The 14130-nt window shown below is 45.4% G+C and overlaps 1 protein-coding gene across 1 annotated transcript in view; it reads right to left on the bottom strand.

Moving 5' to 3' along the window:
* Positions 1–13225, bottom strand: part of LOC140390352 (zinc-binding protein A33-like) — a 66447-nt gene extending 53222 nt beyond the window's left edge. Inside the window, exon 1 of the mRNA XM_072475425.1 lies at positions 12823–13225. Within this exon, the coding sequence (XP_072331526.1) occupies positions 12823–13215 (393 nt within the window). The 5' untranslated portion in view covers positions 13216–13225. The remainder of the gene's footprint in view (positions 1–12822) is intronic.
* Between the last annotated feature and the right edge of the window lie 905 nt (positions 13226–14130).

The raw sequence follows: 14130 nt of genomic DNA, 5'->3' as shown, positions 1-14130 counted from the left end.
AGCACGGGTTAGATACAGAGTAAAACTCCCTCTACACTGTCACCATCAAACACTCCCAGGACAGGTACAGCCCGGGTTAGATACAGAGTAAAGCTCCCTCTACACCGTCCCCATCAAACACTCCCAGGACAGGAACAGCACGGGGTTACATACAGAGTAATGCTCCCTCCACACTATCCCCATCAAACACTCCCAGGACAGGACCAGCACGGGGTTAGATACAGAGTAAAGCTCCCTCTACACTGGCCCATCAAACACTCCCAGGACAGGTACAGCACGGGTTAGATACAGAGTAAAGCTCCCTCTACACTGTCCCCATCAAACACTCCCAGGACAGGTACAGCACGGGTTAGACACAGAGTGAAGCTCCCTCTACACTGCCTCATCAAACACTCCCAGGACAGGTGCAGCCCGGTGTTAGGTACAGAGTAAAGCTCCCTCTACACTGTCCCATCAAACACTCCCAGGACAGGTACAGCACGGGTTAGATACAAAGTAAAGGTCCCTCTACACTGTCCCCATCAAACACTCCCAGGACAGGGACAGCACGGGATTAGATACAGAGTAAAGCTCCCTCTACAGTGTCCCATCAAACACTCCCAGGACAGGAACAGCACGGGGTTAGATACAGAGTAACGCTCCCTCTACACTGCCTCATCAAACACTCCCAGGACAGGTGCAGCCCGGTGTTAGATACAGAGTAAAGCTCCCTCTACACTGTCCCATCAAACACTCCCAGGACAGGTACAGCACGGGTTAGATACAAAGTAAAGGTCCCTCTACACTGTCCCCATCAAACACTCCCAGGACAGGGACAGCACGGGATGAGATACAGAGTAAAGCTCCCTCTACAGTGTCCCATCAAACACTCCCAGGACAGGAACAGCACGGGGGTTACATACAGAGTAAAGCTTCCTCTACACTGCCCCCATCAAACACTCCCAGAACAGTGAGGCAATAAGCGCCAAGAACCACAAAGACATGTGAGACTTTAACTAAGGCTTTAATACACTACATAGGAAGCTTACCCGACACAGACGACCCCAGACAAAATGGGTCCTGGTCACAGAAGTTGGTCTTATACTGAACCCCCGGGGCAGTGGCTATGGTGGAGCTCTCCGTGGCCAGGTCAGGTTACATACAGGTGACCGAACCTCTACAGAGCTACAGTACAATGCACAGTACCATACACAGGATTACAGGGCCACGTTACGCACAACTATTATATCACTATGTACAATGCTAGGGAAGCACAGTGGTGTATCACCACAAACAGGTACAGCACAGGGTTAGATACAGAGTAAAGCTCCCTCTACACTGTCCCCATCAAACACTCCCAGGACAGGTACAGCACAGGGTTAGATACAGAGTAAAGCTCCCTCCACACTGTCCCCATCAAACACTCCCAGGACAGGTACAGCACGGGGTTAGATACTGAGTAAAGCTCCCTCTACACTGTCCCATCAAACACTCCCAGGACAGGAACAGCACGGGGGTTACATACAGAGTAAAGCTTCCCCTACACTGTCCCATCAAATACTCCCTGGACAGGTACAGCACGGGGTTACATACAGAGTAAAGCTCCCTCCACACTGTCCCCATCAAACACTCCCAGGACAGGTACAGCACGGGGTTAGATACAGAGTAAAGCTCCCTCAACACTGTCCCATCAAACACTCCCTGGACAGGTACAGCACGGGGTTAGATACAGAGTAAAGCTCCCTCTACACAGTCCCATCAAACACTCCCAGGACAGGTACAGCATGGGGTTAGATAGAGAGTAACGCCCCCTCCATACTGTCCCATCAAACACTCCCAGGGCAGGTACAGCACGGGGTTAGATACAGAGTAAAGCTCCCTCTACACTGTCCCCATCAAACACTCCCAGGACAGGTGCAGCACGGGTTAGACACAGAGTGAAGCTCCCTCTACACTGTCCCATCAAACACTCCCAGGACAGGTACAGCCCGGGTTAGATACAGAGTAAAGCTCCCTCTACACTGTCCCATCAAACACTCCCAGGACAGGTACAGCACGGGGTTAGATACAGAGTAAAGCTCCCTCTACACTGTCCCATCAAACACTCCCAGGACAGGTACAGCACGGGGTTAGATACAGAGTAAAGCTCCCTCTACACTGTCCCATCAAACACTCCCAGGACAGGTACAGCATGGGGTTAGATACAGAGTAAAGCTCCCTCGACACTGTTCCCATCAAACACTCCCAGGACAGGTACAGCCCGGGTTAGATACAGAGTAAAGCTCCCTCGACACTGTTCCCATCAAACACTCCCAGAACAGGTACAGCACGGGGTTAGATACAGAGTAAAGCTCCCTCTACACTGTCCCATCAAACACTCCCAGGACAGGTACAGCACGGGGTTAGATACAGAGTAAAGCTCCCTCTACACTGTCCCATCAAACACTCCCAGGACAGGTACAGCACGGGGTTAGATACAGAGTAAAGCTCCCTCTACACTGTCCCATCAAACACTCCCAGGACAGGTACAGCATGGGGTTAGATACAGAGTAAAGCTCCCTCGACACTGTTCCCATCAAACACTCCCAGGACAGGTACAGCCCGGGTTAGATACAGAGTAAAGCTCCCTCGACACTGTTCCCATCAAACACTCCCAGAACAGGTACAGCACGGGGTTAGATACAGAGTAATGCTCCCTCCACACTGTCCCCATCAAGCACTCCCAGGACAGGAACAGCGCGTGGGTTACATACAGATGAATGCTCTCTCTACACTGTCCTACCATCTCTCCCAGGGCAGGTACTAGCATGACACACTGAACCTAAAGAGGTTTGCACTCCCTCCTTTCGACCATCAGTCCCTATATGTGAACGAGCAACATTTAACCACATTAAAGATGCAGAGTACGCTCACTGCCCTGCTCAGTTTGTTTTTAGCTTGTATTATTCTGATCTTGTATAATGAACTCGAGCGGTTACATTTGGCTGCCTTTGATTCGGCTCGTGCTCAGAAATATGAGGCACCCTATTTTTGGGCCATTAACTTAACCATGGGTGGGAGACCTATCGACGGCACACAACAATGGCTCATGCAGCGTCACAGAGCAGTCTGTGCAGGAACAGCTTCAAGCCTTGCATTGTCATGTGCAGTCACCGTCTATCACTTCCTGCAGCTCAGTGGTTTTGCCCTAATAATAACAGGTTTTGAGTCACTGTCCCAGAGACTTAGAAACTTATCTGAAAGGTTGTATTTTTAAAATAAATGGAAAAAGTGGTATGTGTGAACATTACGCCTGCATGATAAAATCAAATCATCAATAGAATCCTGCAGCACAGAAAAAGGCCATTCAGGTTCTCCTATCCCTGCTGGCTCATTGAAGGTGATAACCAAATCCCTTCCCATTCACTCCCATTGTACACAATCAAGATGGATCAAATCCCTTCCCATTCACTCCCATTGTTCACAATCAGAATGGATCAAATCCCTTCCCTTTCACTCCCAACGTACGCAATCAAAATGTGTAAAATCCCCTTCCCATTCACTCCCATTGTTCACAATCAAAATGGATCAAATCCCTTCCCATTCACTCCCATTGTACACAATCAAAATGGATCAAATCCCTTCCCATTCATTCCCATTGTACACAATCAAAATGGATCAAACACCTTCCCATTCACACCCATTGTGCACAATCAAAATGAATCAAATCCCTTCCCATTCACTCCCATTGTACACAATCAAAATGGATCAAATCCCTTCCCATTCACTCTCATTGTACACAATCAAAATGGCCCATATCCCTTCCCATTCACTCTCATTGAACACAATCAAAATGGATCAAATTCCTTCCCATTCACTGTCATTGAACACAATCAAAATGAATCAAATCCCTTCCCATTCACTGTCATTGAACACAATCAAAATGGATCAAATCCCTTCCCATTCACTCCCATTGTACACAATCAAAATGGATCAAATCCCTTCCCATTCACTCCCATTGTACACAATCAAAATGGATCAAATCCCTTCCCATTCACTCCCATTGTACACAATCAAAATGGATCAAATCCCTTCCCATTCACTCCCATTGAACACAATCAAAATGGATCAAATCGCTTCCCATTCACTCCCATTGTGCACAATCAAAATGGAGCAAATCCCTTCCCATTCACTCTCATTGAACACAATCAAAATGGATCAAATCCCTTCCCATTCACTCCCATTGTACACAATCAAAATGAATCAAATCCCTTCCCATTCATTCCCATTGTTCACAATCAAAATGGATCAAACCCCCTTCCCATTCACTCGCATTGTACACAATCAAAATGGTTCAAATCCCCTTCCCATTCACTCGCATTGTACACAATCAAAATGGATCAAATCCCTTCCCATTCACTCCCATTGAACACAATCAAAATGGATCAAATCGCTTCCCATTCACTCCCATTGTTCACAATCAAAATGGATCAAATCCCTTCCCATTCACCCCTATTGTACACAATCAAAATGGATCAAATCCCTTCCCATGCACTCCCATTATACACAATCAAAATGAATCAAATCCCTTCCCATTCACTCCCATTGTACACAATCAAAATGGATCAAATCCCTTCCCATTCACTCTCATTGAACACAATCAAAATGGATCAAATCCCTTCCCATTCACTCCCATTGAACACAATCAAAATGGATCAAATCCCTTCCCATTCACACCCATTGAACACAATCAAAATGGATCAAATCGCTTCCCATTCACTCCCATTGTTCACAATCAAAATGGATCAAATCCCTTCCCATTCACCCCTATTGTACACAATCAAAATGGATCAAATCCCTTCCCATTCACTCCCATTATACACAATCAAAATGGATCAAATCCCTTCCCTTTCACTCCCATTGTACACAATCAAAATGGATCAAATCCCTTCCCATTCACTCTCATTGCACACAATCAAAATGGATCAAATCCCTTCCCATTCATTCCCATTGAACACAATCAAAATGGATCAAATCCCTTCCCATTCACTCCCATTGTACACAATCAAAATGGATCAAATCTCTCCCCATTCACTCCCATTGTACACAATCAAAATGGATCAAACCCCTTCCCATTCACTCCCATTGTACACAATCAAAATGGATCAAATCCCTTCCCATTCACTCCCATTGTGCACAATCAAAATGGACCAAATCCCTTCCCATTCACTCTCATTGAACACAATCAAAATGGATCAAATCCCTTCCCATTAATTCCCATTGAACACAATCAAAATGGATCAAATCCCTTCCCATTCACACCCATTATACACAATCAAAATGGATCAAATCCCCTTCCCATTCACTCGCATTGTACACACTCAAAATGGTTCAAATCCCCTTCCCATTCACTCCCATTGTACACAATCAAAATGGATCAATCCCTTCCCATTCACTCGCATTGTACTCAATCAAAATAGATCAAATCGCTTCCCATTCACTCTCATTGTACACAATCAAAATGGATCAAATTCCTTCCTATTCACTCCCCTGGTACACAATCTAAATGGGTCAAATCCCTTCCCATTCACTCCCATTGTACACAATCAAAATGGATCAAATCCCTTCCCATTCACTCCCATTGTACACAATCAAAATGGATCAAATCCCTTCCCATTCATTCCCATTCAACACAATCAAAATGGATCAAATCCCTTCCCATTCACTCCCATTGTACACAATCAAAATGGATCAAATCCCTTCCCATTCATTCCCATTGAACCCAATCAAAATGGATCAAATCCCTTCCCATTCATTCCCATTGAACACAATCAAAATGGATCAAATCCCTTCCCATTCACTCCTATTGTACACAATCAAAATGGATCAAATCCCTTCCCATTCACCCCTATTGTACACAATCAAAATGGATCAAATCCCTTCCCATTCACTCTCATTGTACACAATCAAAATGGATCAAATCCCTTCCCATTCACTCTCATTGAACACAATCAAAATGGATCAAATCCCTTCCCATTCACTCCCATTGTACACAATCAAAATGGATCAAATCCCTTCTCATTCACTCCCATTGTACACAATCAAAATGATTCAAATCCCTCCCCGTTCATTCCCATTGTACACAATCAAATGGATCAAACCCCTTCCCATTCACTCCCATTGTACACAATCAAAATGGGTCAAATCCCTCCCCATTCACTCCCATTGTACACAATCAAAATGGACCAAATCCCTTCCCATCCACTACCATTGTAAACAATCAAAATGGATCAAATCCCTTCCCATTCGCTCCCATTGTACACAATCAAAATGGACCAAATCCCTTCCCATTCTCTACCATTGTACACAATCAAAATGGATCAAACCCCTTCCCATTCACTCCCATTGTACACAATCAAAATGGGTCAAATCCCTTCCCATTCACTCCCATTGTACACAATCAAAATGGACCAAATCCCTTCCCATCCACTACCATTGTAAACAATCAAAATGGATCAAATCCCTTCCCATTCGCTCCCATTGTACACAATCAAAATGGACCAAATCCCTTCCCATTCTCTACCATTGTACACAATCAAAATGGATCAAATCCCTTCCCATTCACTCTCATTGAACACAATCAAAATGGATCAAATCCCTTCCCATTCACTCCCATTGTACACAATCAAAATGGATCAAATCCCTTCTCATTCACTCCCATTGTACACAATCAAAATGATTCAAATCCCTCCCCGTTCATTCCCATTGTACACAATCAAATGGATCAAACCCCTTCCCATTCACTCCCATTGTACACAATCAAAATGGGTCAAATCCCTTCCCATTCACTCCCATTGTACACAATCAAAATGGACCAAATCCCTTCCCATCCACTACCATTGTAAACAATCAAAATGGATCAAATCCCTTCCCATTCGCTCCCATTGTACACAATCAAAATGGACCAAATCCCTTCCCATTCTCTACCATTGTACACAATCAAAATGGATCAAATCCCTCCCCATTCACTCCCATTGTGCACAATCAAAATGGACCAAATCCCTTCCCATTCACTCCCATTGTACACAATCAAAATGGATCAAATCCCCTTCCCATTCACTCCCATTGAACACAATCAAAATGGATCAAATCGCTTCCCATTCACTCCCATTGTACACAATCAAAATGGACCAAATCCCTTCCCATTCACTACCATTGTACACAATGAAAATTGATCAAATCCCTTCCCATTCACTCCCATTGTACACAATCAAAATGGACCAAATCCCTTCCCATTCACTACCATTGTACACAATCAAAATGGATCAAATCCCTTCCCATTCACTCCCATTGTACACAATCAAAATGGATCAAATCCCTTCCCATTCATTCCCATTGAACACAATCAAAATGGATCAAACCCCTTCCCATTCACTCCCATTGTACACAATCAAAATGGCCCAAATCCCTTCCCATTCACTCCCATTGAACACAATCAAAATGGATCAAATCCCTTCCCATTCACTCCCATTGAACACAATCAAAATGGATCAAATCCCTTCCCATTCATTCCCATTGTACACAATCAAAATGGATCAAATCCCTTCCCATTCACTCTCATTGCACACAATCAAAATGGCCCATATCCCTTCCCATTCACTCCCATTGAACACAATCAAAATGGATCAAATCCCTTCCCATTCATTCCCATTGTTCACAATCAAAATGAATCAAATCCCTTCTCATTCATTACCATTGTACACAATCAAAATGGATCAAATCCCTTCCTATTCATTCCCATTGTACACAATCAAAATGGATCAAATTCCTTCCCATTCATTCCCATTGTACACAATCAAAATGTATCAAATCCCTTCCCATTGATTCCCATTGAACACAATCAAAATGGATCAAACCCCTTCCCATTCACTCCCATTGTACACAATCAAAATGGCCCAAATCCCTTCCCATTCACTCCCATTGAACACAATCAAAATGGATCAAATCCCTTCCCATTCACTCCCATTGAACACAATCAAAATGGATCAAATCCCTTCCCATTCATTCCCATTGTACACAATCAAAATGGATCAAATCCCTTCCCATTCATTCCCATTGTACACAATCAAAATGGATCAAATCCCTTCCCATTCACTCTCATTGCACACAATCAAAATGGCCCATATCCCTTCCCATTCACTCCCATTGAACACAATCAAAATGGATCAAATCCCTTCCCATTCATTCCCATTGTACACAATCAAAATGGATCAAATCCCTTCCCATTCATTCCCATTGAACACAATCAAAATGGATCAAATCCCTTCCCATTCATTCCTATAGTACACAATCAAAATGGATCAAATCCCTTCCATTTCATTCCCATTGTACACAATCAAAATGGATCAAATCCCTTCCCATTCAGTCCCATTGTACACAATCAAAATGGATCAAATTCCTTCCCATTCACTCCCATTGTACACAATCAAAATGGACCAAATCCCTTCCCATTCGCTCTCATTGAACACAATCAAAACGGATCAAATCCCTTCCCATTCACTCCCATTGAACACAATCAAAATGGATCAAATCGTTTCCCATTCACTCCCATTGTACACAATCAAAATGGATCAAATTCCTTCCCATTCATTCCCATTGTACACAATCAAAATGGATCAAATCCCCTTCCCATTCACTCCCATTGTACACAATCAAAATGGATCAAATTCCTTCCCATTCACTCCCATTGTACACAATCAAAATGGATCAGATCCCTTCCCATTCACTCCCATTGAACACAATCAAAATGGATCAAACCCCTTCCCATTCACTCCCATTGTACACAATCAAAATGGATCAAATTCCTTCCCATTCACTCCCATTGTACACAATCAAAATGGATCAGATCCCTTCCCATTCACTCCCATTGAACACAATCAAAATGGATCAAATTCCTTCCCATTCACTCCCATTGTACACAATGAAAATGGGTCAAATCCCTTCCCATTCACTCCCATTGTACACAATCAAAACGGATCAAATCCCTTCCCATTCACTCCCATTGAACACAATCAAAATGGATCAAATCGTTTCCCATTCACTCCCATTGTGCACAATCAAAATGGACCAAATCCCTTCCCATTCACTCCCATTGAACACAATCAAAATGGATCAAATCGTTTCCCATTCACTCCCATTGAACACAATCAAAATGGATCAAATCCCTTCCCATTCACTCCCATTGTACACAATCAAAATGGATCAAATTCCTTCCCATTCATTCCCATTGTACACAATCAAAATGGATCAAATCCCTTCCCATTCACTCCCATTGAACACTGTCAAAATGGATCAAACCCCTTCCCATTCACTCCCATTGTACACAATCAAAATGGATCAAATTCCTTCCCATTCATTCCCATTGTACACAATGAAAATGGATCAAACCCCTTCCCAGTCACTCCCATTGTGCACAATCAAAACGGATCAAATCCCTTCCCATTCACTCCCATTGAACACAATCAAAATGGATCAAATCGTTTCCCATTCACTCCCATTGAACACAATCAAAATGGATCAAATTCCTTCCCATTCATTCCCATTGTACACAATGAAAATGGATCAAACCCCTTCCCATTCACTCCCATTGTACACAATCAAAATGGATCAAACCCCTTCCCATTCACTCCCATTGTACACAATCAAAATGGATCAAATTCCTTCCCATTCAGTCCCATTGTACACAATGAAAATGGATCAAATTCCTTCCCATTCATTCCCATTGTACACAATCAAAATGGGTCAAATCCCTTCCCATTCATTCCCATTGAACACAATCAAAATGGATCAAATCCCTTCCCATTCACTCCCATTGTGCACAATCAAAATGGGTCAAATCCTTTCCCATTCACTCCTATTGTGCACAATCAAAATGGATCAAATCCCTTCCCATTCACTCCCATTGTAGCAGATTACACTTCATTTGCCCACCATGGTACAGAATGACATTCCCGAGAGCGCTTCCCAACAGCTGGAATCCGGTCGACTGCAGCCACCGATGCTTTGCTATTGCAATGTGTTATGGCATCTGACCTGGGATGTTTTGAGAACTGCGACAAGGGTCTCTCTCATATATTCGGAACAATGCATTAAGAGTTCCAAGAGCGTTGGATTACTATGGCCAATCGCCTTATTCAAAACCCTCTTCACCAATACACACCTTTAATGTAGGACAATATTATTCACAGCAGGCCAACTGCACGGCGTTGAACTTGCGCCCACCTTCCCATTTCACTCCCTTTGACCCCACGTCTCCAAACATTTTTTAGGGGGCACCTTCCTGCCTGAATTGTGGCAATGTGGCATTCCCTGGTATCTCTCCAAGTTGACCTGTTTTCCTCTCTCTGTCCAGGCACGGAATGCTGACAGGCAAGTCACATGCAAAGCGTGTGCTGCCACGCCTGTCATCCATGTTATTGGGAGCGACAAGGAGATTTCCTGAATTTCATGGGCTTCTGCGGCCAGCTGTGCATTCCAGGATAAGGCGGATTTGCAATTTATGTTGCACCTGTCACACACCCTCTGAATGCCCCAAAGCTCCTTGTCATCAAATAATCACCTCTTTAAAGGGACAATCTACTTCTGTGAAGTTGGTCAATTTGGGATTGACGGGGGCACTGGGGATAACTCTCCCGCTCTTCTAAATAGTGCCCACAGGATCTTTTTTAATCAACCTTGTTGCACTTCAAAGACCGTACCCCTGACGGTGCAGCTCTCCCTCTATTACTGCCATCCTGGACGAGGTGCTCCACTCTCTGTAGCAGGGCTTGACAGGGTGAGAGTGCTGTCCACCGAGCCACATAACTGGCACCCTGCGATTAGAGCTGGTGGAGCTCCCACTCCCCCCCCAACTTTGAATTGTCTATGCTCATCGTATCTGCATAGTTAATGTATTGTAGCCATGTAAAATGTCTGCGTTCCGATTAATCTGGCCAAAACCCAGTTTAAAACGGCTAACCCGAAAGACTGCTGGGAAAAGCAGCTAAGACACAGGCAGGCAGCTGCAGACAGGTTTGCATATTCAGCTCTGGGAACGTAGCCCAGATCGATACTCAGGGCTATCAACAGACCTTCAACCCAGGTATCCGCAGTTTCATTCAGGACAGTTTACACCTAATCAACTCAGATATCCACAGTTAAATCGGCTAACCCCGGGAACAATTGCAACATATTAGCAATTGAATACCGGGCCAGACCTGTCGGCGCCTGCAGTGGCCGAAACAAAGACAGGTGAGCGACCAACCCCCGATCGAGGAATCGCCTCACCATTGGACACATCGACCCCAGAGACTGGGGACAGAATCCAATCACTTGGGACTCAGGGTCAAGGGCCGCCCCGGGAGGCGGGAAGCCCCTGGACCCTATAAAAGTAAAGGTCCAAGTTCAGATCGCTCTCTCTCTCCTCTTCGCCTGCTCGAGACCTTCACAAGACCAGCCACCGGCCACTGTAAGTGTGAATCCAACGATCGCTATCCGGTAGAGACACCTAGCCACCGTCCTGTAGCAGCCTTTTGAATCCCGCGGGCCAGATCTGATTGGACAAGCCATTCGTTTCCCTGACCTGGTGGGCTCTTCCTAAGTTAAGTATTGGCCAGTAGTGATAGGTTTATTATATAGAAAGTAGTATTAGGGTATTAATATTGCTTGTTGTATATAATAAATGACCGTTGTTTTAATCCTTACTAAGCGGTGTGCTGTATTATTAATCATAACCTGAACTTGAACCACGTGGCGGTATCATAAAGATACCTGGCGACTCATGAGCAAAGGTGACCTAAACAGAGCAAATAGAATAAAGCAAGAAAGCAACAGTATGTATTTCAGTTCTACTGAGGGTGTATAAAGCTTTGATAGCAAACTCGCATGTGGGAGACAGCATCATTACCCACTGTAATAGCAGGAATGAATGTAGTCTAGAGTTTATCAAATTTTAAATAGCTGTGCTGAATATTTTTTCTACCATGTAATAAAATGGCTTCTTAAAAAAATTTGAGAACAGATGCAAATATGACTTTCATCTTGAACATCAAAGGGGCTATCGGCAGGAGATACCGCAGGTAATATTGTAAACTTGCAGCCCATCTGCCAACTAACCTCGCAGAGCAGCGGCTGGTGATGGGCGACGCCCATTCTTTGTTTTGGTTTAAGTCAACGAACAAACAACGTAGAGTTATACCAGTTGTCCAGCAACTTTTGGCGCAACTAATCTGTGCCAGCAGTTCTAATTCACACAAGCCCACTCTCATTCCTTATTTTTCATAAAGTAGAGGACCCAATTATTTTTTTCCAATTAAGGGGCAATTTAGCGCGGCCGATCCACCTCCCCTGCACATCTTTGGGTTGTGGGGGTGAGACCCATCGCAGACACGGGGAGAATGTGCAAACTCCCCGCGGACAGTGACCCGGGGCCGGGATCGAACCTGGGACTTTGTCGCCGTGAGGCAGCAGGGCTAACCCACTGCGCCACCGTGCTGCCCGACTCTCATTCCCAAACCGATCAGAATATCTCTTCTGTTCCTTTCGCCCTCACCTGTGCACCCAGCGTCCTCTGAAATACATCAGTGCTATCCACCTCAACCACCGCCTGTGGTGGCATGTTCCACACTCTGAACACTCACCGGCTAAAGAGTTTGCCCACCAAATTCCCAGGGAGTGTATGGGGCAATCCGCCCATTTACTGACAAGAAGGAAATGCTTAGCAGTACAAATCCAGTCCCGAACCCACGCGCTGCAACCCCTACGCCGTCCCATGTGAAGCATAAAGAAGACAAGTGTGCAGGCATGCCTGCTTCATAGCAGCCCTACCTTACAGAATGCATATGCTTCATCTACAGGCATCAAGGTGGAGCTGGCCTCCTGGCCCAGCGGCAGGCAGGTGGGACACACCGGCCTCAGGTCCTTGCAGCAGAAGAGCTTCGCCGGCTGGCAGTGGAGCGTGCACCTCAGACCGTTGACCTCGGGTCCCCACTCCAGATGCCGCAGGCGGGCCACGATGGTCACCAGCAGCTGGTTGGTCATCAGCTCCCTCCTGGGGAATCCGTGCCCGCATTGCGGGCAGGAAACAGTGACCTGCTCTTCGCCCCACCACTCCAAGACGCAGGCCTTGCAAAAGTTATGGCCACAGTCCAAGGTGACGGGCTCGGTGTACATCTGGGCACAGATGCAGCAGCACAGACCCTGGTTCAGCCTCTCAGCCATTCCTCCTCCCTGTGTGACCTCAATCTCTGTGTGAGGCTCAGCACCAACACACTATGTGTATTTTTAGCCGCTGCACTTCCTGCTTTCGGTATGACGACACATCAGATGGCAAGTGAGACGAAGGCTGAAAACCCATTGCCCTTCATCTTAGTGTTCAATATCCTGCTCATGGCGTGAGGGACATCATTTCCCATTCACAGTGCAGATAATGGGCAGTGTAGAGCTCCTTCTACACTGTCCCATTAAACATTCCCAGGACAGGTACAGCACGGGGTTAGATACTGAGTAAAGCTCCCTCTACACTGTCTCCATTAAACACGCCCAGGACAGGTACAGCACGGGGTTAGATACTGAGTAAAGCTCCCTCTACACTGTCCCCATCAAACACTCCCAGGACAGGTACAGCACGGGGTTAGATACTGAGTAAAGCTCCCTCTACACTGTCCCCATCAAACACTCCCAGGACAGGTACAGCACAGGGTTAGATACAGAGTAAAGCTCCCTCTACACTGTCTCCATTAAACACGCCCAGGACAGGTACAGCATGAATTAGATACAGTGTAAAGCTCCCTCTACACTGTCCCATCAAACACTCCCAGGACAGGTACAGCATGGATTAGATACAGAGTAAAGCTCCCTCTACACTGTCCCCTTCAAACACTCCCAGGACAGGTACAGCACGGGGTTAGATACAGAGTAAAGCTCCCTCTACACTGTCCCCATCAAACACTCCCAGGACAGGTACAGCACAGGGTTAGATACAGAGTAAAGCTCCCTCTACACTGTCCCCATCAAACACTCCCATGACAGGTACAGCACGGGGTTCGATACACAGTAAAGCTCCCTCTACACTGTCCCCATCAAACACTCCCAGGACAGGTACAGCACAGGGTTCGATGCAGAGTAAAGCTCCCT

Source organism: Scyliorhinus torazame, chromosome 14 (assembly GCF_047496885.1).
Source record: "Scyliorhinus torazame isolate Kashiwa2021f chromosome 14, sScyTor2.1, whole genome shotgun sequence".
NCBI lineage: Eukaryota > Metazoa > Chordata > Chondrichthyes > Carcharhiniformes > Scyliorhinidae > Scyliorhinus > Scyliorhinus torazame.
The sequence above is the reverse complement of the archived record's forward strand: the minus strand, read 5'-3'. Positions and strand labels throughout refer to the sequence as shown.